This window comes from Chamaea fasciata, unplaced genomic scaffold (genome assembly GCF_029207755.1).
Source record: "Chamaea fasciata isolate MVZ Bird 193981 ecotype frontalis unplaced genomic scaffold, bChaFas1.0.hap1 SCAF_17, whole genome shotgun sequence".
Classification (NCBI taxonomy): domain Eukaryota; kingdom Metazoa; phylum Chordata; class Aves; order Passeriformes; family Sylviidae; genus Chamaea; species Chamaea fasciata.
The window spans coordinates 2,008,561-2,033,523 of record NW_027094102.1 but is presented as its reverse complement, the minus strand read 5'-3'; the positions used below and the strand labels follow the sequence as shown (position 1 = coordinate 2,033,523).

At 45.2% G+C, this 24,963-nt stretch overlaps 1 protein-coding gene across 5 annotated transcripts in view; it reads left to right on the top strand.

Moving 5' to 3' along the window:
* ZNF217 (zinc finger protein 217) overlaps nucleotides 1–21,458 on the top strand; it is a 28,664-nt gene extending 7,206 nt beyond the window's left edge. For 4 of the 5 annotated variants that reach the window (XM_066198662.1, XM_066198658.1, XM_066198659.1 and 1 more), the window contains exons 2-6: nucleotides 8,230–10,034; nucleotides 12,109–12,234; nucleotides 13,050–14,630; nucleotides 18,029–18,155; nucleotides 19,244–21,458. In XM_066198662.1, the coding sequence (XP_066054759.1) occupies nucleotides 8,639–10,034; nucleotides 12,109–12,234; nucleotides 13,050–14,630; nucleotides 18,029–18,141 (3,216 nt within the window). In that variant the 5' untranslated portion in view covers nucleotides 8,230–8,638 and the 3' untranslated portion in view covers nucleotides 18,142–18,155; nucleotides 19,244–21,458. Of the gene's footprint in view, nucleotides 1–2,326; nucleotides 2,410–8,229; nucleotides 10,035–12,108; nucleotides 12,235–13,049; nucleotides 14,631–18,028; nucleotides 18,156–19,243 lie in introns of those variants that run through there. The other variant, XM_066198660.1, reaches the window with a different exon arrangement.
* The last annotated feature ends 3,505 nt before the right edge of the window (nucleotides 21,459–24,963 follow it).

Below are 24,963 nucleotides of genomic sequence, written 5' to 3'. Positions count from 1 at the left end.
TGCTCCAGGGGATGACTGAACTGCAAGTAAATGTCTCTTCCCTGGACTCTGTATCTCCTTCCATCTTTTGAGACTGACTTTTGCAAGCACCTGATAGTGGTTGTGTTTGAGAGTGACCAAAGTGCCCTGCAGAGGACAGGGATCAGATACTGCTCTGTTCCTTCCAAGGGGAAGGAGTTTGGACTGTGCTGGGTGAGAGTTGGATTCTGACTTGAAGCCAGGTGAGGGCACATCATTGGCCTGGACAAAGGGAACTCCTTGGAAGTGACCACTTCTCTGAAATTCAGGAGTAGTAAAACAATCTCTTTTCCTGTTCTTTCACCTATGGCCGCCCAAAGGGATGCAACTTGCCTGTAATTGCAACAGAGGAACTTCTGGCTCTTGAGTAATAAGGAATTAAGTCTAATTTGGTAAACTGAATTTACCACTTCTTTGTAGTTGTGGCTGTTGGGAGCGATCTTCTATCCCTCTGCCAAAGAAGTAAAGAAGTCAAATTTGCTTTTAAGGTCTCTGAAAATGCCTTCTTTTAAATGAAAACCAAGACTAAACATACAAGGCAGTCTGTGTAAGGTGAGACTGACTCAACAATAAAAATGTATCACTCATTCCACCGAGAGCCTTTACCTGCTGTGGGGAGAACAATAAACTGTTTTGTAAGGTAAGGGGTCACTGCCAGTTTAAGTGCATGTAACTTCTTGATTTAATGAAGTTGCATCATCCCGCAGCAGTGGTGAAATGTGGCCCAGACTTATTTAAAATAGGATTATTCCTGTGTCTTTCAGCTTCCCTACAACAGGTATTGACCACTTCTGTTGTCGAAAATACACTTTGGTTTTGTGGTTCCTGAGAAATTCTCTCCTAATCAGAGGGGGGGGAAAAGGAAAAAAAAAAATCTGGCAGTTTTAGCAGTCCTTCTGAACTTTAAAAGTCAATACTTGTAGTGCTTCCTCTTTTAATGCCAAGAATTAGTGTCTTTTATATTTGCTCTTGCTCAGTGGAGGAAAAACATGTGCAAAATGCTGCAAGCTTATAGTTCCCTGCTTTAAAAGGCCTAATTACATCTTTTGATAGAAGAGGCATTCAGTTCTCTGAGGAGACACACTCAGCTCATCCATCCTCTGCCAAAACCCTGGTAGACATATAGCCTTCAAGAAAAAGGGACTCCACAGGAAAAGGTTTTTTAGAGAAAGAGGATATCCTTTGTTTTTATTAGTATAGATGTCTGAGATGGGGGGGGAGGGAGTTTTCCTAATATTGTTCATTATTAACCATGAGTTATTTTCCACTGGTGATTAAAATCCTGTTTGCGAGACTTCAGGGGGGGAAAATGACTCGCATGTGTGTCTGTTTTATCTGACTACAAAAGGGCTTTCAACACAAAATCTTTCTGAAGTGTGTGTGTGCAGAAATGCTTGGGTAATAACAGTCTCGGGTTCTGCGTATGTCTCACTCCGGTTGTGTTTTTGTGAATTGTTTCGGGATCTTTGTGTTGGAAATCTCTGTGGTGGTGTTGGAAGGGACTGGAACTGAGCGTCTCTCTTAGGATAAAAAGGATGAGCCATGAAAACCCTCCGAAGAGTTTAAGTTTAGGATAATAACTTTGAAATCTTCAAGCCTGAAGGATGAAGACTAACGAGGAGGACTTAAATTTGCAGATGGAGGGAGTGGAAATTCCAGTTTAGGGTCATCTTTTATGTTCTCTTTTGAACCTGAACATCTTCGTTTTTGATCTTTCCTGCAACTGAAACAAACAACTCTCTTCCTCCCCTTCCTCCCCCTGAATCTCCATTTCCTTTACAAGTGCTCGCGTTAGTTCTTTATCAGGCTGAGCTGTTAACAGAGTATTAAAAAACAGTTTTGTGCTTGCGCAGTTGGCGTAAAAGGCTCGGTGTGGACCAGGAGCAGCCCTGGGATCACTCACGTGCTCCTCCACCAGCACAGCATACTCTGGGAAGTTGTGTGAAATGATCTACTGTTCAAGATGGGAGTAGCTCTTTCCCTCCCTAGAAAGCAGCAGAGTGCCCAGTAATGAGGAATCATTCTTGGCTTCTGTGCTGCTCTGCAGAATCAGGTTTTTATCTGGGCTGCCTTTGATAACTTTCCAGCGTTGTCACTTGAGTCGTAGGCAATGGACACTTGTGTTCTTTGAGGAACAAGGTCATGGTCTGTGGAGCAAATACTGCATCATCTTCCTGAAAATTAGGGATTATCCCTCGCTCAGCCTGGGGTGGCAGAGGCATTTCTGCCTCCTGGAGGAAAGCCCCTCCTGGCCCGGGGTGACACAGGCGCGTTTCTGCCGAAGCGCCGAGAGGAACTTCCGCGGTCGCCGCAAACCCCGGCTACCTGCAGGCAAACCCCAAATTTCACGCCGTGGATTTTGGAAATCTGACTCACCTTTTGGGACAGCTGGTGAGTGAGAACCTCACGGTGACACTTGGCTTTGCCTTCTGGCTGAGCGTGGGAGCTCGGGAATGCCAGGGGACACCAGAACCGCTCCCAGCTCTGGGCTCACTGGTGGCTCGTGCAGACACCACGCTCAGCCGGGACACTGGAGGGGCATCCCAAAATCTGGAGCCCCTAAATATTGTTAGGAACTATTTTAGGGTGCTGTTTGTGCTTAATTTTGTGGGTGTGGTGCAGCTGCCTTAGCTTGATGCAATGCTGTGTATGTATATTAAAAAAAAAACAAACCCATTCTAAATAAGTTTTAAGTTCAGCCTCAGCTCAGGTTTTATTTGAGGATTTGAAGCTGGATTTATTTATGCGTGAGCTGCTCTGCTTGTGATCTGTGTTAACACCTGAACACAGCTGTGCCCAGACAAAATAGATAACGTACAGAAGGTTTTATTTGTGGTCCCAGCGAGGTGTTGTTCAAAGTGACGTTAACTGGTTTGTTTTATCTGTAGTCCTTAGGAGGACTGCAACAACTGCAGTAAATCTTTGAAATTGGAATGAAAAAAAAAAAAAAAGGTGTTAAAGTTGTAATTTCCAATAAGCAATCAGCAGTGTAAAATCTATTTCCCAGCAATCTGTTCTGGGGCATAAAGACACCAAGAGGAAAGAACAGTTCATGTAAAATGACTCTTAATATCCTGAAACATGAGGAAAACTGCAGGGTTTTTTTTAAGTGGAAATGAGAGTTGCATATAAATTTCTCAAGTCCAATAGACCCAATAAAAATTAAGATGGTTGATTTGCAGCAGCTGGAAGAAGCTGGTCAGTGATAATTTTGCTGCTAGCCTTGAATTTGATAATCTGAGTTTGGTGAGGTAGTTGTGTCTGAGTTTTTATCTGCTAGAGAAGAAAAGTAACTTCAGTGTCCTGGAATTAGCTGTAACTCTTCAAGTTTTCTCACTTCTCTTTTTCACAAAGTGTTGCAGCAACTGCTTTAACTTCTGTAATTGTTCCAGGTTGCTTTTAAAAGTTTAACAATAGTTCTGCAGCACAGAATTAGCAAAGAATAGTTGTTTATCCTGAGACTTGCCATGCAGGTTTTATTCCCAGTGCCTCTGTAATGTGTTTAAAATGGGAAATTCAATGGTTAGACGTTGCTGTTCTCCGAAAGGTGTGTCTAGAGTTTTTATTACATATTCATGGAAATTTTGAAATGCAGGAAGTAGAAATGCAGTAAAATTACTCCTGATAGGTCATTTCCCAAAGAAATCTTCAGGACTGTAATACGTTGTGCAATTGAATAAAAATAAATTAAATTTCTCTACAGGCACTTAATTAAACTTTTCTCTGTTTTAATAGTGCATTTAACATGCAGCAGGGTTTTGGTGTGGTTCTTAGGCTGCGTGGCAAGTGCAATGAAAACAAGATGTTCCCATCTGTCCAGTGGAATCTTTATGGGTGTTCTGTGGTGTTTATAAAAATAGTGGGTGTTGCTGCTGTGAACCTGCTCAAATACTCAGCCAGGGAGCTGGAGTTTGCTAGATGCTCAACCTGAAACTTCTCCAGCAGTTTTGTTCTTTCTTCTCAGCTGAAAGGTCTTTGTAGCTGCATCAAGTGCAGTAGGCGGCACCCTGGAACTGAGATGAATTGGTTACTCCAGGAAAAGTCCAGGGGAGCTGAGCAGCTTCCTCCTGCCCTGCTCACTCCCCTCGGAGCATCCCTGGAACTTACGGGCCCTGGGCTGGGCAGGAGGGACAGGGGGACATTCACAGATGTGTCACAAGTGGCATTTCTTGACCTGCTTTGTGAGCAGGATAAGTCATTCTTTATTTGCAGCCTTGAGTTCATCTGTAGCCAGTTTATCGCTTTTCAGCTGTTGGAAGGAAGGATTTCCTGTTTTGTTCTGTTCCCTTACTCAGTTTCTCTGACATTGCTGTCTCCTTTTGTCTTCTGAAAGTGAAAGGCAGAAGAAGGGCAGGTACTGTATTTAATTTGTTGAGCTCCTGCACAGACCTTCAGCCATAGTCACAGTGCTGCAGGTTGTCCACTTTTCCAAGGAAGCAACAGAATTGAGGCAACTCTGGACAGTTTTCCTGCTGCCTGCAGGGTTTTGAATAACAGGAATGTAATTAATCAGCATTTTTGGTCCTCAAATCCAAGGCATATTCTCTTCAGTGGGAAGAAAGGTTTGTTACTAATGGATAAAATCCTGGTGGGGATGTTTGGGTTGTAGTTCTGGCATGTGTTGGCTTGTCTGAACAGGAGAGCATGAAATCCTGCCTACTTGTAAAAGCCACGGGTCTAATCAGAGTGAAGTGTGTAATCACCAGATACAGAATCAGACCAGAGCTTTCTAACTCACCTCCTGACTCCAGGACTTGTGTTCTTCCTTCTTCTCAGCTGAAATACATTCCTGTCTAGTTCCATCTGCACTTTTCCTTCAGAAATGCTACCTGCAGTTTGTTGTTTTTTTTTTTTTTCCCCAGTCTGTAGGTGCTCTCTGCTGTGAATCCAAGAGCAAGAGCTGCAGAGAGGCATTTCGGATTCCTGGAACAGGAATATCTTGCTCTGTTTGCAGTCCTGCCTAGAGGATGAGCTGTGGCTGGTTCTTAGGGCTGTTCAGAGCCTTTATGAAAAGCAATGAGAGCACTGAGCAGCCGGCACAGCTTGGTGGAGGGTGCAGAGTGCTCTGATGAAGTCTCCAGAGGGCTTCAAACCTACTGAGAGCCACCAAAATTGGCTCCAGGCTCCTGTTGAGCTCCTCTCGTGGCTCAGGTGTTGGTTGTACACTCTGTATTTGTGTGGCTGTGGGGACGGGTTGTGTTTGCCAGACAGCTGAGATGGGATTGAAGCAGCCCTGTTTGCAAAAGACTTATCAGAGAAAATGTGATTGATTGATTGATTGATTGAGGTGGATTTTTTACCCATCAATGACCAACCTGGGACCTTCCCTGGGTATGATCTTTGCCGGTCGCTTAAATCGAAATTAAAAATTAAAAAAAAATTAAATAGAATTAAAATAAAAGTCCTGGAGCTGTGGCTGTCTCAGTGCTGGTTTTACCCTAGGCTGGGTTTGGGTAGGGCCACGTTAAAAGGAACTCTCTTGTCCCTCACCTCACCCCACAATGCCACGAAGGACGGTGCACACTGAGGGTGGATTCTGCTGCTCCCCAGCTGTTTCCTTTCTCCAGTGACTTCATTCTTGTCGCTCCGTTGCGTGTTTGTTGTAGTGGCACCGAGTGGGAGCGTAACAAACCTTAATTGGCTTTTTCTGTTTGTGGACATGAGCGAGGAGGCAGTGGCTGATGAATCCCAGCAGTTTGCTTTGTGGGAGTCCAGGCAGTGCCCTTTGGATCTGCCTTCGTGCCCCAGAAATGTCTCTGGCCTCTCTCTAGCCTGATTTTTACTTCCCTATGGCTCTGAAAGCAAATTATTAAGTTTGTTCCGCTTTTTTAATCTTGCCGGGATTATTATTATTTTTTTTTTTTATTTGAAACTTAAGTGATTTTCAGGCAGATACTCACTGAGCTTTGCTGTGGCATGTTGGGTAAAAAAAAAACACACCTCTTAAAACTCCAGTAGAAATAGAACGAAAAGGCAAGTTGAAACATGAAGTATAAAACATGCTAACCAGCAGCCTTTGATATGTTGTTTGTTTTTTTTTTTCCTGATGTTTTACAAAAGGGAAAAAGTTTGTTTTTGAATACTTGAGCTTCAAATTTTGATTATGGCTCCTTCACGTGCCTGTGGGGAGTGAGGGAAGATCTGAGCTGAGTGCGGAAGGGAGGAGGGAAGAGGCTGCAGCAGAAGTGTCACCCCACAGCCTGAACCTGCCTGTTACAGGAGATTCTTGAGCTGCTCTGCAGAGAGGAAGTGTTAATCATGGCAGTGATAAAACTGAAAATGGGGATAAAGGGCGTAGTGAGAGAAGAGACTTTGGCTGCAGAAAACGCAGGTTCTGTCGCCATCAGCAGTAATTTGTTCCCTCTCACACTCCGCCTCACCCTGCAAGGTCCTGCATTTGTGTTTAAGTCTTTGGCCCAGGCCTGGAACAACTTGGGATAAAAACGCCATGAAAATTCTTGATCTTAATTGTGCTGATTGTGTAAGGAAGGGTTAGAGGACTGGGCAGTGAAGAGACTTTAAGCTTTAGAGAAACAGAAAAAAAAAAAATGAAAGACAAACAGCTGGTAACAATAATTTTCTTCTGTTACTGGCATTCTGGTGTGGTGGTGTTTTATTTCCTATTTTATTTTCTATTTTTACCCACGTTCATTAGGCCCCAGGATCTTGCGGTCTGCCTGATGGGAAAGGAGGTGCTGACTTTTCAAGTGAAAAGCAAGGAGTGTTCTCAGGGCAAGGCTGCAGGAAGTGGATATGAAGTGTTGGAGATGCTGGATCCACGACTCCTGCCAGTGTGTGCTGAGGTTTCCTTGCCCAGCTGCTTCTCTTGCCTGGGCCGATTTCTACTGAAAATGATTTAAGATTTAATGGCTCAAGACCACTTCTGTCCAGCCAGCTCCGATCAGAAATAGCTGAGAGTCAACTGATAATCACATTTTTATCATGGAAACCTCACAGCCTGAACTATTGCAGGGCTCCGGTTGAATTGTTGTCCATAGAAAAGAATTGTTTTTCGTAGCAAAGCAAGGCAGAGGTGGAAATTGAGGTGAATTTAAAACCCCAGTTGTGTCCACGCTGTTTTCTGCTCTAAAGAGTTATAGAGCATAATGTGATTTGGGGCATATTAATTCAAGTCATGTGGTCACTGGCCAGCAGGCTCTTAGGAAATGATTTGCCAGAGTTTGAGTCAGATTTTGAATGAATTCTTTTCATTAGCTATTACTTTATTTGGAAATGTCTCGGAATGATTCTTCTGCAGTTTATATTAGTCTTGTGTTAGTTTGCTGGACTTTTCCTTTACCCGAAAATTTCATCAGCCGGAGTCCTGAACTGCACAAAACTGCAATTTGTCAGCCCAGAAGGTGGCCCATGAGTTGCTGCTAGCAGGCATTATAACTCAGTAGACTCAGAGATTTGAATTAACTATATTATAACCCTTTTTTAATCTTGTGGAATCTTAAACCTTCCTTTGTGAGTATAATCAAGAAATCATGTTTTTGTTTTGTGCCGCTTTGAAAGTAGAAGTATTTTGTTTTTATAATGTAGTAGTTGGCTTCTTGGGTGGTTTAAATACTTAACCACTGTTCAAGAAACAGTATCATTAATTCATGCAAAATTTTGAGATGTTCTTTTTGTGCCAGCCCAGAATCGTCACAGATACTGTAAATTTGTGGGTGATAGGGAAAGCTTTGAGTAGTGGGACTGCTGAATGGTTCTTAATACAAAGATTTGTGCTGACACTCCCTGTGTACCAGAACTATAAAAGCTGATTCCAAGCTGTCTGTTTTTTTTTCTTCCTAAAAAAAGAAAACCTTTTGCTTAGCAGCCTTTAGAGGACAAACAAGTGAGTCTGCTGTGGTTTTACAGGTTCAAGGAAAGGTTACTTGGGCTCCTCGTTTGTTATGAATTCAGGAGTGCACTGAAATATGATTTCAACAGCTTTATATAACTGGGTAGGAGCAGGTTTAGAAGGGACAGACAAAGTCTTGCAAAGAAGTAACAGTTGTGAACAGAGGGATGTTCAAAACCAAACTGTTCCAACCGTGGCAGGTAGAGAAGTGACCCAGGTGCCTTTTACCTGTTCCTCATTGGTTCTTAAAAATACACTTTGTTCTAAAGCACTTGATGGTTCTCAGCCCTAATATTTTCATTATTTGGGGGACAATACTTCTCTTTTGAAAGGTCTGACTAATTCTTTTCTCTCTTCCCCAGGTGCTGGAGTTCTTTTGTGGCACTGAACTTGGCCTTGAGTGTATTTTACCCAATGCAACTATCTGAAATGTCTGTGCAACAAAACTAAGTGCAACTGACTGTATCTGTAGACTTGAAAACTCTGAAGAAACAATTAAAAAAAAAAAACAAACCTCATCCCATCACCGAGCAAACCTTTGGATGCATTTGCTGGGATGTGTGAAAGCACATAAAGCTGACGAAGAAATAATTTTTTTTTTTACCGGCAGGGGGAAAAAAAAAATAAATTAGAGAAATCATTTTCCAGCTGAGTAGAGTTGCAAGCACATGTTGGAGAACTCCGCAAGTGTCCTTACTGCTGTCGGGGGGCACCCCCAGGGAAGTGCAGGCTGCCACTGAGGGATGTGAAGGGGAGCAGGAGGGAGGAAAGATGCCCACGCAGCCTCTCCTGGCATACATGGACGGACCCGAGGGACTGGCCAGCGCCGTGGGCGCCCAGATGGAGACCAGCGACGCCCCCGTGACCATCAAAGGCACGAACACCATCTCCTACAAAAGCCTGCAGGAGAAGTTCCTGCTGCAGGCCGAGGGCTGCATGCCCCTGGACTGCATGTTCTGCGACGAGACTTTCAAGCACCCCGAGGAGCTGGGGAAGCACGTGCTGAGCCAGCACAGGCCCACGCTGTGCGAGCCGGCCGTGCTCAGGGTGGAGGCAGAGTACCTCAGTCCTCTGGATAAGTGTCAGGTCAGAACCAGCTCCCCTTCGCCCAGCAACGAGCAGGACAGCGAAGAGCTCAGCTGTAAAGTTTGCGGGCAGACGTTTGATAAAGCTTTCGACATCGAGGCGCACATGAAGAAGCATAAAGATTCTTTTACCTATTGGTGTAACGTTTGCGGGCGAAGATTCAAAGAGCCCTGGTTCCTCAAAAATCACATGAGAACGCACACTGGAAAACCTGGCTCTAGAAACAAGCACCAACAAGGTGCTGAAGGCCCCGTAACAATAAATGAGGTGGTGCAGGAGCATGTAACTGAAAACGTAACGTCACCTTACAAAATTTGTATGGTTTGTGGTTTCCTATTTCACAATAAAGAGACTCTAATTGAGCACAGTAAAGTGCACACCAAAGAATCAGTTCCCAACGGTGAAAGCCCCCAGGTGACTGCTGAAGTCAATGCAGAAGAAACATCTCAAAACCAGGAGTTTTTCCAATTCTTGAACTTAAGGCCAAATTCGGTTCCAGAAAAGGACAAACTGCAGAAACTTGCAAAGTGGATCGCGGAGCTGGATCCCTTCACCACGTATCAAGCATGGCAGCTGGCTACCAAAGGTAAAATTGCAGTTGGCCATGGGCAGACTAAAGAGCCAGGGCAAGAAGGAAGTACAGACAACGATGAGTCATCTTCAGATAAAGAAGAGCTCTGTGAAATTTGGAATGCAAATAAAGGTAGCCAGGCTGAAACTGCAGGGAAGTCGAAGGTAAATAAAAACAGTTTCGCAGGGAATGGTAACTTAACCCAGGACAAACTGAAACATCCCTCCGGTGAAGTGCCTTCTATGGACATGGATTCTAAATCATCCCAGAGCAAAGAGAAGCCAACCCACTGCTCCGAGTGTGGGAAAGCCTTCAGGACGTACCACCAGCTGGTCCTTCACTCCAGAGTGCACAAGAGGGACCGGCGGGGTGACGGGGAGACGTCCACTGCTGCCAGGACCTGCTGTGCCGACCTCATGGCCAACCTGGAGGAGAACGGGGCAGCAGAGAGGATGGAAGGAGGCTCTGAGGATGGCTCTGAAGATGGCCTTCCAGAGACAATTCCTTTAGGTGAGCAGCTCTGGGAGCACTTCAGTTTGGAGTGGCTCTTACTGAGAGTTGTTTAGGAGCTCCTTAGAGCCGAGGAATGCGTCGTGCTTTTCTGTTATCTTCTCAGAATGTGATAGGGAATGGTAAAAAACTAGATTGGGAATGTTATGGCGGGGGAAAGGGAGCAGAGGGAGATGAGAGGGTAAGGAGGGTGTGGATGCTGCCATTTTGAGGTCTTTGAAGTTGTGTTGGGGCTTCTTGCAGTTACTGGAGTTGACTGAAGTAGATTTCGTAACAATCAGTTTAACATGACGATCAGAAAAAATTACTGTTTGCTCACCCCTTATCTCTAATTTAACTGGATGCTTTGGAGTGTTCCATGTCCCTTCTCATCCAGTCCATGTTTTTACAAAGAGTGTTTTATAGGAAATAATTGCAGTTTCACTTTCTTCCCCCCTTTATTTTGTAAGTGCGAAAAATGTTCAGTGCTCAACACCAGCAGTTTTTAAGGCTCTGAGAAGTGAAGAATAATTTAAAACTTTCTTCTGCCTAACTGCAAGCTCAGTGTTTGTTTTGAACAGTAAATTGAAAGCCTGAATGTCAGAACCAGCATGTTTGAATCTCTTGCGTAAGGGCACAGGCTGTTAATGTGTGGACCTGTAAGTAAGAGAGGTGTGCATTTAACTCCTGTGCCTGGAAGGATTGCTGACAGCGTGGATGGGCTCCATCTGTACATTACCCAGGATTAATTCTCCATGTCACAGTGTCTTAGAGAAAGCAAGTGATACTGAATGATTCCTTAATTGAAAAAGATTGCATGTCAGGGGACAAAAGGCCTGGCAGAAAGTCTGGCAGCTAATCTGCCCTTCTCTGTGTGACACGCTCCCAGCCGGCTCTAAAGAACAGACACTTGCATAATCTCAGGGCAAGACACGACGTACAGAATGTCCTGGCACCCACACAGGGCTGACTTGGCCATTTCTGGTAATGTGCAGCCCTTTCTTTTGCCTGCAGGAACAAAGGAATGAAGTGATGACCTAATGTGAAGTTGCTTATTTTGTTTCTCAGCGCCTTATCCTAAAGCAGAGCAGATTTTGGTGTGAGCTGCTGAGTCACACCTCCGGAGACACGAGCTGTTTGTTTAACTCACCAGGGCTGAGCATTTCCAGGAGAGAAACTTTCCAGCGGGCTGGAACCTCAAACAACTCTTTTAAGTCTGTTCTATATCCGACTTCTTAGTCTGGCCAAAGGTCTCCTTCCTCCTCCTGGTGTCCAGTCAGCCTTGCCCTGGGTGTCAGTGGGGTTGTGTGGAGTTTCAGTGGAGCTGCCGCTGGTGTTCGGGTGAATCCTCTGCCGTTCCTCTGTCCCTGCCGCCCTCCTGTGGCACCTCCTGCCTCTGCACTGCTCTGCAAACACTTGGTCATCTCTGGATTTGTTCCTGGAGTACCCGGGGCACCCACTGGGACCCCCTGGCACTTCCTCACTCCGTGTTAACTCAGTGGAATGCTCCTCGTCAAATCTAAGGAGCTTCTAGGAAATATTCCTCATCAAATCTGAGGAGTGTCTCTCTGCAGGCATTCCATTGATTAGCACCTAAACAATACCAGTATTAGAATTAATTTAAAAGAAAAGGCATATCTGGCTTCCTTCCCCACCTCTCTGTGTTTGGCTGTCGTGCCCAGAGCACATTTTTAGCCTGAATCATCCCACTCACACGAATTCAAGCATCTCCTTTAATAAAATAATACAGTTTATACCTGTGCGAGTATTTGAGATGAGCTATTCTCCATCAAGGTCCTGCAGGTCAATAAAGAGAGCTTTTTTCTTCTTCTTCTTTGAATCTTGTTTTGCATCTTGTTTGTTCTCTGTGCTTCTTGGTCACTGTCACAAACCAGTGTTCTGGACAGAAACCTTTTTAACTTTTGTGCCCTCATTACTCAGAGTGCAGCAAAACAGAGCAAAAGTTACTTGCAGAGTGTAGAATTTGACAGCAATTCATAATTTTATGTTTGTCTGTATTTAAAAAGTTACTGTTTTAAACAAGACTGCAAATTAGCATTTGCTCTTCATGCTCTTCTGTTATTTTCTCCCAAAGATAAAAATGAAGACAGTTTGGAAAGAGCAAAAGTTAAAACCCTCGGAACCTCCAGAGAATGCAGCTACTGTGGAAAGTATTTTCGCTCCAATTATTACCTCAATATTCATCTCAGAACTCATACAGGTAAATGAGGGCTGCACCTTTCGGGGTGGGGAGGGAAATCTGCTGAATCCACTTGGATGGAATGTTGAAAAACAGAATGTGCCTTCAAAATTACTGATATTAAGAACAAAGTTTTCTCCAATTCTAAACAAAACGAAATAATCACAATTAACATTTGTTTGAATTATTTACATAAGTATAAATGTTTTTGAATAATGCTAATTACATTAAGTATTGTTAAAACCATATATTTTAAGGCTTTAATTTTTTCTACTTTTAGCAGTGTAGCAAAAGTTTAGGGTTTGGTTTTCATTTAAAATGCAGCCAGTTTCTCAAGCGTTAAGTTGGTTGTCTGCCAGCTGCTGCTACCTGGGGAAAAGCTGAGTCTCTTTCTCAGCTCAGCTCCTTGTTTTGCATAGCCAGACAAACCCTTCCTACTCCTGCCCGTGTGTCTTTGGGCAGCAGCTCTGCGTGCAGCTGAGCTGTCCCGTTTGTGTGGGGAACAGGACACTCGTGTGATGATCAGGGGCTGCAGCTTGTTGGGGTTGACCCGGAGTTCCACTCCTTGCTGATCTGTGCCAAACACGTTGTCAGCTCCCATCTCCGTCCGTAGCCAGCGTGTGGAAACACCCCAGCACAGCCAGAAGATGTCACTGTAGTTAGTAAATGCATTAAGATCCCGTTGTTTAAATGTTTTAGAGGAGTTTGGGACTTAGGAGTGTGTGGAATGGGAGAGAAAAATCAGTTTTAGTGTTCTAGGGTTCGCGGTATTTCCCTTGCGTTTGTGATCAAGCCTTCAAATCTCAGACCGGCTTACTGATAAATCTGTGTTGCAGGTGAAAAGCCGTACAAATGTGAATTCTGTGAGTATGCAGCAGCCCAGAAAACTTCCCTGAGGTATCATCTAGAGAGACACCACAAGGACAGGCACGGTGACGGCGCAGCGGATGGGAAGGGTGACAGCAAAGGTTCCCTGCGGGGTCAGGACGCGGCGCTGTCGCTGGCTGCTGATGCTGCTCCAGAAACCAAAAATCTCAAGAGGCTTTTTGATGGTGCCAAAGATGCTGAGAGCTGCCCACCTGCCAAGCAGCAAAAGGAAGTTCTGTCCTTGAGCAATGCAATGGGCAGCACAGTCTTTTTAAAAGTAAAGAACAATTCCAGGGAATCGAACAAAGGTTCTGTTTGTAGCAGTTTGAATCAAATACCCGAAAACGTGCCCGCTCCTTACCTGGACAAACTAAAGGCTGAGAAGGAAACCAAGGAAGCTCAGCCTAAAAGAGAGAGAAAGGCTTCTGTGGCATCAGAGGAAGATGATGTCCAGTATATCTGTGCTTTTATTGGTGGGAAAAATGTGAACAATATGCAAGAATGCACTGAGAACTACAAACGCCGAGCTGTCGTGGACTGTCGCGAGCAGCCCATGGACTTATCCAGTAAGACTTCCCAGGAGTGCTCAGTGGTTGCAAGCAGAGGCCTGCTGGCCCCCAGCACCTGCCCCTTCTGTACCTACAGGACATTTTACCCCGAGGTGCTCATGATGCACCAGAGGCTGATGCACAAGTACAACCCCGACACGGTTAACAAGAACGGCTACAGGAGCAAGGCCGTGGCCAAGGCGCGGCGCACGGGCTGCCCCCCGGCCCTGCTGGGCAAGGATGTGCCTCCTCTGCCTCTGCACCCCAATAAAAACAAGGCTGCCACAAATCCACAGCAGAAACCACTGCAGGCAGGGAAAGCCAAGCAATGTGCCCCCCCACAGAACAAAGCCCCTCTCTTCTCCGGGAGCGAGTCGAGCAGCACAGCCCCGAGTAACCTCAAGTTTCACAAACAGCAAAGTAATCTTGGAGCTCAGGCAAACAACTACAGACAACCTCAGCAAGAAGTGCACTCCAGTTCCAGTATCTCTCCAGTACTGGACAGAGTAAAAAGATCTGAATCTAAAATCAGAGCTGTGGGTGCCCCAGTGACTCAGTCTGGTCTGATCAGCAGCAGCGTGAACGGGGTTCTCGAGTCTCACCTCGGTGACCCTGGCTGGCCTTGCCACCGAGGGAGAGACTATCTCTGTAGTAAATCTGGGAGCAACGCAGCTCTGGACTATGGGGAAACCTCTTCCAAACGGATGAAACCCTCTGTGGTAGGTGTGGAGCACCTGGACTCTCCTCTGGCTAATTACAGGAGATACGAAATGAGCAGATTCCGTGTTGCAAACAGATATGCAAATCTGCTACCTCAGGAATACCCTCGCACCAAACCCGCGCCCTCTGTCCTGCCGGGCAAACAGGGGCTCCTCAGCGCAGACGATGTTGATCCTCCCAATGTACTGACTGCCCTCAAACCTTACGAGCCGTACAGCTCTGGATCTCTGTATGCCTCTTGTGGATCTAGCAATGGCCAGGTCACCAGCTCGACAGGAGAAGGTACAGTCAGCCCCTCCTTCCAGCTCTGACACAGGGAGGGGAATGGGATATGAATGTGTGTGTGCCCACCTTGAAACGCTGAAAATACAGCTGTGCTTAGCGTTTCACCCAGTCCAGTCAGTGCTGGGATTTTAAACTTAAAATCCAGGTTCAGCACACTCCTGGCTTGGGGAATTAGGTGTTGGAAGGGCTGAATTTTGAAGAGGGATCTGATGTTCCTCAAGGTCCCCCCTTCCCCTCTGCCCTGGGTTTCTGATGGCAAACATGTATTGTTTGCTCATCAGACCACTCCAGACATGTTGACTAATCCAGGATATGGAATGAGCCTTTCTGCTTAATGTGCCAGAAGTCTTGGACCATCTGGAATATTAATAAAACTTTTACAAAATAAAAAAAAAAAGCTGCCGTGGACAATAGTTCCCTTCAAGAGCAGCAAAGGATGTATTGCAGATCATAAAACTGATTTGAATCTTAGACTTGTGCTCTTCAGTAAGTTGTTTTTTTTTTTTAATGTTTAACTTTTAGTAGGAACAGAATACTTTGTTAAATCAAGACAACAGATTTCTGCTATTCTAATTATGGTGTAGTAATGCCCCGTGGAAAGTTCTGGGCCCAGCAGAGAGAAATGATTTGTGATGTGTTGGGAGAACTCTGGTACCTGTACAAAATACATGCTTTTTGTGTTTTGTCCTTGATGAACATTTTTGAAAAGTCAGCAGGAGGCCAGGATTAAAAGGTGCTGGGTGATGCTGAAGCAGTTGTCTGACTATTTGAAGAAGGTGGTATTTATGGCTTGAAGCTGAGGTCAGCATGGACTTAGCTACAAACACAGGACTTTGAATTTTGAGACGAAGATCCCATTATAAAAATGAACAGCCTGTGTTGGCTGTGTACTCTTAAAGTCTGTGAAGTTCCTGAACTCTGAATGCTCCCATTCTCTGGAAGCAGTAAAGCTGCTCCTCTGGAGTAGTCGGGGATGGCAACAAGCAGGGGTGTGTTCCCTCAGGTCAGAGGAAACTGCAAATACTGAATCCACATTTAGTTATGAGGAAAAAAAAAGTGTTTGCTCACTCTGTTCTGGTTTTTGTTTGCTTGTTTTAAGGTTATACGCTTCAAAATGTATCACATATAATTTATATTTATGTATAAACATGCAGGGTTGCCTGGTGGGTTATAGGGAGAGGTGAGGGGAAGTGTCACAGCTCTGTGCCCAGGCTGGGCAGGGCGTGGAGAAGGAAAAGCACCAGGGCTGAGTCACTGGAGGGGTGTGGAAATGGGGCTCGTTCCTGGTTTCATTCCTGTGCACCCCGAATTGCTGTGAGAAATGCAGATCGGGCACTGGGTTCTGCACAGGGCTGGCCAGGAACACCGAGGTGTTGCTGTCCTTTGATTCCCGGTGATGCGGGAGGATGAGGTGACAGAGGGACCAGTGAGGGTGTGCAGGGATGGGGAAGTGTCAGCACTGTGAGCTGCCTTCTGCTGAAGAAGGAGCTTTTTTTTTAAAACCACGACTTCATGGAATCCACCTGGTTCTTCTTTTGGAAGCTCCACCTGTGCCAGAGAGATCCCAGTGGTGGGCTTTGCTTCCTCTTCCTTTGCTGCCAGCCTGGAGACACTGCCTGGCAGTCAGGAACTTTTCTTTTCGCTGGTTTTTTGTTACTTAGAGCTCTCACAACTGTGGCTGCAGCTAATTTGACAGCATTGTTGTCATGGAAATGAGGATTTCATTGTTCATTACCCGCTGCTGGCTCAGGGCGAGAAAAGCAACTTTTTATGGCTGTTACCTCCATTGGAAAGGCTCGTGAAACAAGCCCCCCTCTGCTGGGGTTTCGTAGCAACTTCTGTAAAAGCCCTAAGCAGAAAGACGTAGGTTTGTAAGGTTAATTTCAACCAATTTGCTTGGAAGTACCCAACCCAAACCTTGATAGTTATTGAGAAGGGTACAGGGTGTAACAAGCCAAGCAACCTCTCAGTGTTAGAATTTTATTGTGGGTGGAGAGCAGTGATAAAAGTTTCTTTAAATTCTTTATATTTTTCGTTATAAATCTGAAACACAACACTCTATCTACACTGAAGCTCCTCGGAGCTGTGTGATGTGACCCCGTCTGCAGAGTCGTGCAGGTGCAGACCTGCAGCTTCCTGCCCTCTCTTCCTCTTGAACCTTGCTGATTTTGTCAAATACATATTTTATATACATATTTAAATATAAATACTTTATATATTTTTTAAATATATATATTTTATATATATATAAAATAAAAACCACGATGCCAAAACCTTTTTTCCGAGGGCCCCGCGTGCCCTTGTGGCAGCATCCTTGAGGTGCCCCCAACGTGTTCTGTGGCATGTTAAATGCTGGATGGAGTTGTCAGGAGAATATGTTCCACTTGGCAAACTTGATTAAAGCACGATGCCTTCCCTTATTGCTTGTAAGCTTTGCCATCCCGTGTTGCCCTGAAGAGACAGAAACATTCTGAAACCGCTCAGTCTGTGTTATTCTCAAATTAGTTGCCTTTGCAATGGCAACATGTTATCAAGGATAACCTGTTGGCTGATTGATTTGGCAGAGGCTGCAAATTAAAGACAATTGCTCGTGACATGCTCCAATGGCTCCGTGGGTTCTGTTGAAATATTAATTTAGCGGTGCCATTTTAATTTAATTAAAGCTTTTTTTTTTTTTTTTCATTGCTGCACTGGAAGCTTTCATGGAATATGGATGGCAGTTGGGCTTTTTGGATCCTGTGGGAGTAATGATTCTGGACTTTTTGCCTTAATTTTATGAAGTGTTTTTGACTGCTTGCCTAAGCTAGTAGGACTTAATTCGGAACAGGCATTGATTTCACATATATAAATCTGAATTAATGGTCTCAGATAAACATGAAACTACCTGTGTGCTGGACTGAGAATTGCTTAACAGAGCTCTGCAAGTAAATGTGTGCTAACACTCTTTCAAGTGTCATGAGTTCATGTAATCCATGATGGCAGCAATGAAATATCCCCACTTTTCCTCCCAAATACTCATTGAAAAATGCAGTTTTCAAACAAATGCAGGGACTGGATTAGGCATTAAGGGTGCAGCACTTACACCTCCTTAGGTGAGGCCTCTGCTGTGGGATGAGTTAAGCAAAGACATTCCTTTCTTGCAAATAAAACGGGTAAAATTTGGAGCTGGACATCACTTGGATACAACTCAGCACAAGGTTGTTAAATTATCTTCTCATTCTCCTTGTATTTATTCTGGATCGTAAATTTCATATAATAGGAATATCAAGGAATATCTCTATTTTTGAGGCCTGATTGTGAGATGATTTGTCAAGGTATTTTGGATTCTGGATGCTGACGTGGACCTCAGAGGAGCGGGAAATAATTCTAACTCCTTTAAATGACTTTCTTCCCAGGAAAGAGATCAGTGTCATCATACCAACACCTACCCAGCAATCTGCTGCAGAAGAGAAGTTACGAGCCCTTCGTGGGGACCACGCCCTTCAGACCCAGTGACAAGAAGAACTGAATCACTCCGGAACGGTAAACAAACCTTCTGAATTAATTTGGGCTTCAATGCTGCACGAGGTGCTGGTGGCATCAGAGGTTCCTGCACAGCCTGGGGAGAGCTTGTGAAAAGTCTGAGCCTGAAAAGATGAAAATTTCCTCCTCCTTATAAAATCACCAGATGCTGGGGTGGCAGCGCTGGTCGTTCGGAGGAGTGGTGATGGTTTGCTTGATGGGTACAGGATGTGCCTTTCGGAAGAGAAACGGGAGGGTGGCACTGGGTAAATACACGAATTGGTTGTAATTCCAGTGGGAAGCGCTCAGTGGAAGTCAAAGTGCAGTCAGGAAGTGGAAGTTGAGTCAGCCCTTGAGGGTGGAAAGGGAGATGTGGAGAAACGGGAGGAGGGGAGGCGCCTGTGACACAGTTCTGCTCTGGGGTTGTGCTGGGTGGGCTCTCCTGAGGATTCTGCCCCTGCTGAGCACTCAGGGCTCCTCAGACCACAGCTCTGGGCTGGGCGAGTCCAGAGGGAAGGGAGGGATTCCTGACAGCTCCTGGGCAGCTTCTCTGTGATCCAGAGGCTATTCCTGACGGTTTTCCTCTGTTTAACCGAGGGGGAGGAGGGCAGGTGAGGGCTGTGCCCTGGTGCTCTGGGTTCCTCTAACTCAGAGCTGCAGATGAATTCCTTCTTAAGGGGAAAACTTCAGGAGTATTTCTGGGACGCTCCAGCACCTGGGCCAGCGCACAGGATTTTATGGAAAGATTTTGGGAGCAGAGCTATCTGACATTGAGTTGACAGCTTTAAAACCTCTTTTATTTCTTGGTATTCTTCTAGTCTTACTGCTCTCATTGCCCCTCTCCTAAGCACAGATGTGTCTGGTTGCGTTGTTAACTTGATTTCGTGCCTGAAATTCTCCTTGGGGCTGAGCATCTTCCAAAGTAGACTTCATTTGCCAGATGAAAGGTGGCAATGCAGACTTCCATGGCAGTGTCAATTCTTTAGCAAGGATTGGAATTCCCTTTGTTACAAAGACACTCCTCACAACAAAGAAGTTGGCTGTACTATTTTAGAGCTGTATGCCCCACACTTAATATTTATTCCTCCTTTTTTTCCCCCCCTCCCCAGGTCTGAGGACACAAGTGCATATTCCATGGAGTTTTACCTGCAGTTCACCCCCTGAGGAAGAGAAAATGGTGAAAGCTACTGAACTAAGCTGTGATTGTACTGTATATAGAAACACTACAGTTTTATAATACTGGTTCTTTTAACATTTTGTACCAAATAGCCATACAAAGTAGTCTATAAACCGTTGGGTTATGAAGGTGTGTGGAGAATGTATATCTTGACCTTGACTTTTTTGAGTATTTTTCATTAGAATTAATCGACCAAATATTAGGTAGGAGTTCTATTTTTACATACTTGAGCGCTGCTGAAGAGTTTCTCTTGGAAAGATTATATATCGTTGCACCTCAGGTAAACTGTAAATATTGAAGTTGAAAATCCTGTTGGCGTAATGCTCCTTTTTTCATAAAAGTGAAAGTTCCTCATCTGTTGGGTTGGTTTTTTGGGGTTTTTTTTGGGTTTTTTTCCCCTGTTGAACTCTGTTAGGTTGTTTTTTTTTTTTTAAACAAGTTCCAAATAAACTGTTTGAAAGTGTCCGGTTTAGAGATGTTGTGAACATTAAAAGCAACGGTGCTGACATTGATCTGCCTTGGCTGGGTGAGGACCAGGACGTGCTGGAGAGGGGCTCTGCTTCTCTGGGGTTCTTTCCAGCTCGGTTTGAAATGCAAGCATGAGGCAATACTTGACATTTTGGATTTCTTGAAATGTGCTTGGATTCTTCTCTTGGCATTGGTTGCTGTTCTGCAGAGAAGCCGCTTATAAAGCACCTCTGCCACCATCCAAACAGAAAATCCCTGGGACTTGCTTGAGAAACAATAATAATCTCCGTGTTTCAAGTGTTTGGTTCTGTGCTGAGCTCCACGCAGTCACGTTTAGAGAAAAAAACAAACAAACAAAAAAAACTCCTTTGCACCTTTGTCCAAAGCTGTAAAGTCTCAACCAACAGCCTTGAAACGTGAATTTGAGTTCTCCAGACTTCAAAAGGGATGTGGCTGTGGTGGAGCTTGCTTGGCTGTGCTTGGAAGCTTCTTGATGTCAGTTTTTAGCATCTAAAATGAGTGGGAAATATCCTGTAAATGGGAGAATATCTCCTTTTATTTTTTTGTGAAGACAACAAGAGTTTTTTCTAATGCACATACAGTTTAATTTTTGTAAAGGGAAGATGGCCAGTTACCAGCCAGTAAAGCAGAACTGTTGCATATTTTTTTGACTTGCCTTCCTCATTTCTTCTCATGAAGTTACTGTAGTTAAGAGTTAATTCCTTCTGTACCTGGCTTTGACTTCCATATATTTTAGTAAAACAAAACAATTCAATATTTTGCACTGTTCATTTTTTCTCTCTACCTTTCTACAGCAAATGTTAAATAGCAAAACCTAGAAAGTCCGTTGGTTTTTTTTTTTCCATTATGCAACTTGAGATGTTCCAGTTGTCTTAGTTCCTGTAAATGGGACTGGTTTTTAATGTCTCTGTAAACTGGCAATGGAATGAAGTGCTGTGTATCAGGAAATTGTACACTATTGACCTGTTTTCCTGTTCATAAGCTGAGCCATATGTACATAACCTAGATTTTTGTTTTCCTAGTTTTGCACTTTTATAGCCTATTTTTTGAAGATGAATTCACTTGGAAAGGGGTTAATAATCTATTTTTGTGCGTGATCTTTCTCTTTCTCCCTGTCCTGGAGGGTGCCCGGCTGGAGCTGCTCTGCCTGTGCCACACGGGGCAGGGCTGCTTTTTTAACGTGTTGTGCAGCAAACAGACCTAAGGCTTGTTTGTTTTTAATCTCCCTTCATGCTGGTACAGTTTCCCTCAAGCCTTTTTTGGGGTTTCTTTTTTTTTTGGGGGGGGAGGGGGGGGAGGAGAATTGGAATGGAAAAATGGACCTGAAGACTCCATTCCATGGCAGCACCACCACACTTTGCCCATCAGTATTAACTATTGGGATACTACTGGTTTTTTGTATGTTCCTTTGGAAATAACAGTGCATATGTAGAGGTACAAATTGTTCGATTTCTTTTTTTCCTTTTTTCTTTTCTTTTTATTTTTTTTTTCATTTTTAAATGTATTTATTTCATTCCATTTTGTTCTATTTTAATTGTTGGGACCGGAAGTCGGCAAGCAGCAGGCACACATTACTCATTTAATTTATGATGTATTTCACTTTAGTTTGAGTATATTATTACATGTGGATGTAAATATAGACTTGGTGTTTTGCAAAACTGGTTTCTGTGTCTTGCTTTTAAGGCTTAGAAGGAGTTGCCTGGAATTTCATGTTCACTTGACCTTTCACCATCCTCGCATTGCTGGGGGAGAGGGAGAAGCTGCCAATAACCAAATCCAAATTCATGTTCACTTACATGAAAACACTGAGTCACTCCCCAGAAAATCTGTCTTGAAATAAGGAAGAAACTTTTGCTTTCTTCTCTTGCAGTTATTTTCCTTCAAGAAAGGAAAATTAGTTACTAAATACATTTTTTTTGAGATAATGACATTAAAAGGAGCATTAATTGTACTTTTTTTGGTGAGACTTCATAATTTGTATTCAATTATTATTAAGTTTTTTTAAACCAAAAACGTTTTGCAAAATTTTCTAGGTCTGTTGGGTTCTTGGAATTCTTCTTGAGGTGCCAGAGCTCACCAGCACCTCTGACCACATCTCAAAACTGAAATTATCAGCTTGGAAGGCAGCTGGGGGGAGAGAGGTCTAAGGCAACTCATCCTTGGGAGAAAGGGAATTCACCTGATGAAAGCCCCATTTAAGGGCACTAATGAGGGGGGCACTAATGAGGGGGCACAGCCTCTTCTTGGTTTGTAGGAACAGGCTGGGCCAGGTTCTTGATTTAATAAAAGCTGGGGAGGGTGAAACCTTCCAAAGGTGGGAGCCACAGTGAAGTGGAAATGAGGTGGTGAGTCCTGCCCGTGCCTGTGGGGCACAGGGGGGCTCTGGGCTGTCCCCGGGGCTGGGTTGGGGTCACTCCCGGGGGGTGGCACTGGCTGGAGGGGACAGCTGAGCAGCTCTGCAGGCAGCTCTGAGCCTTGCCTTGGGGCCTGGCCCCAGGCTGAGCCTCCCGGAGCTGGGTTCACACCAGCCGCACTGACCTGGTTACTGCAGAGACTGAGCTGGTGATGCCTCTGTGAGCTCTGCACGTGGGTAAAACTCAAATCAAAGGGCAGCTCCCAGAGCTGAGGTAAGAACCAGGACAGAATATTCCGTGTGCTCGGTCCCTGTGAGGGCCAGGCTCTGTTTGCTGCCTCCAAGCAGAATATTGATATTTCAAGCCCTGCCCTAAACGACGGAGGGCGCATTGTGGTGTGAATGTTCGGAGCAGCATCACCAACGCTTGTTTGAGGGCTCTTCCTCCTCTGCTTTTACCAAATTACCCCTTTAGATCCATCTCTGACTGCTCCCTGTCCTGAAATTCCAAGGAAGCGACTCGTTCTCTCTTAGGAGGAAGAGCTAATATTAAACCAGCAAACAGTTTCTTCTCCCCCTTTGTGAAAGAGGAAAATATGCAAGTGCTTTCCCGAGCAGATTTCTCTGTTCATTTGCACACACTTGAGAAAAGTGCATTTAATTAGGATTAGCAAGTCTCTAAATTGCAGATGGTTCTCAGGGGAAAAAAATAGTTATGAGTGCATTCATGACATTAAAATCAGTACATTTAATTCAATTTCATCTTAATATTAATTCATAACATCTAAAGTCGTAGTTCCTACTGAAGATATTCATGTGATCCAGGATTACTGGGGAAAATGAGACCTGGCAGTTCCAAACACGCTGCGGCATGATTACCACGTGTAATTATGCAGATGGAGTAATCACGTGCTAATTGCAAGGATGCCCACTTTGACACGTGTTGTCTGGAGCGAGGGTCAGGTGTGCGATCACCTTTATTTAGTGTGGAGTTCTTCCTTGGTGGACACGGAGTCCAGGACTGGGTCAGGTGTGCAATGTGGCGAAAATCAGGAGCTGGGGGAGCAGCTGGAGCAGAGTTCCTTGGAGGAGGCTGCTGGGATGAGCACAGAATGCTCTGGGGTTTCAGGCTTCTCCTCCTGAAGGATCCGAAGGGAAAGGCGAGGTGACCATCCCTCGCTGTGTGATCAGCTCTGTCTGGGCTGTCTCTCACGGCAGCTTTTTACCCTCCTGTGTGTGTGTACGGAATCAAAGCGCCCCAACCCACCCCAGCCCTGTCTGCAGGATGGCAAATCTGGATTTTGGGAATAATATTCCCTCTCCAGAAGTTTTCCCCCTTTGCTTCCCCTCCGGCAGGCAGAAGCCCATCCTGCAGCCTCCAGCAGCTCGCCTGGGTGGTTTTAACACCTCCCAAATGTCCCTGGGCCGCCGGGAGCTGGGGAGCGATTCTCGTGTGTGCAGCATCCCGAGGGAATCCCATCGCTCCGGGGCACCGGGTGCTCCAGGGTCGGGGAAGGGCTCTGGGAACACCATTCCCTGTGCCAGGGCTCTGGGAACACCATTCCCGGTGCCAGGGCTCTGGGGGCACCATTCCCTGTGCCAGGGCTCTGGGAACACCATTCCCGGTGCCAGGGCAGAGCTCTGGAGCAGCATTCCCAACGCTCGGCATTCCCGATATGCGGCATTCGCTATATTCAGCATTCCCGATGACGTTCAGCATTCCCGATGATGTTCGGCATTCCCGATGATGTTCATCATTCCCGATGACGTTCAGCATTCCCGATGACGTTCAGCATTCCCGATGATGTTCGGCATTCCCGATGATGTTCATCATTCCCGATGACGTTCAGCATTCCCGGTGACGTTCAGCATTCCCGATGATGTTCGGCATTCCCGATAATGTTCAGCATTCCCGATGACGTTCAGCATTCCCGATGATGTTCGGCATTCCCGATGACGTTCAGCATTCCCGATGACGTTCAGCATTCCCGATGATGTTCGGCATTCCCGATGACGTTCAGCATTCCCGATGATGTTCATCATTCCCGATGATATTCGGCATTCCCGGTGACACTCAGCGTTCCCGGGAGCAGCAGCCCGGCATTAGGTGGCGGTGTCGGCCAAGCAGCGGAGCCGGAGCCGCGGCGCGTCCCCAGGACGGGTCAGTGTAAATTCCCCAATTATTCCCAAACTACACAAAATAACCCCGGAGCGGCCCCCGCCCGGGAAAGGCGCTGACCCGGGCAATGATCGGGAACGCGGCATTCCCGGGAAGCTCCACGGGCAGGGAGATGGACAGGAGCAAAGCTGCCCATCCTGGAAGGTTATCCCGGATTTTCCCTCCTCTCCCCATCGCTATTTCCTGAAATGTGTTGCCACCGAGAGGATTTAGCTGCTGGCAAAGACTATTTGTGACTGCTGGAGATTTTCCACTTATTGAAGGGATGGAGCGTGGGACACATCACCAGGGCTGGACCTTTTGCACGAGCAAACTCAGTGCGATAAATAATCGCGGAGCACGCTGGCATTTAAAACTCATTTTGCGCGTGTAAAATGTTTTCATTAATCCTCTCTGAAAGGCATGACCTAATTACTGATTTTTTTGTCTTGTTGAATAATTACAGAGAACTTTCCTGTGATTTCATCCCTTCAGTGGAACAAGTGGGAAAGAGCCTGAGTTATCCACGTGAGCCAAGGAAACCACAGGCTCCTTGGTTTACTGATAATTCCGGAAAATCAGGAAAAGAGCTTGCACTTAAAGAAAAAAAAAATTTAAAAAATCACATTTTGTCATGAAATATTATTTCAGT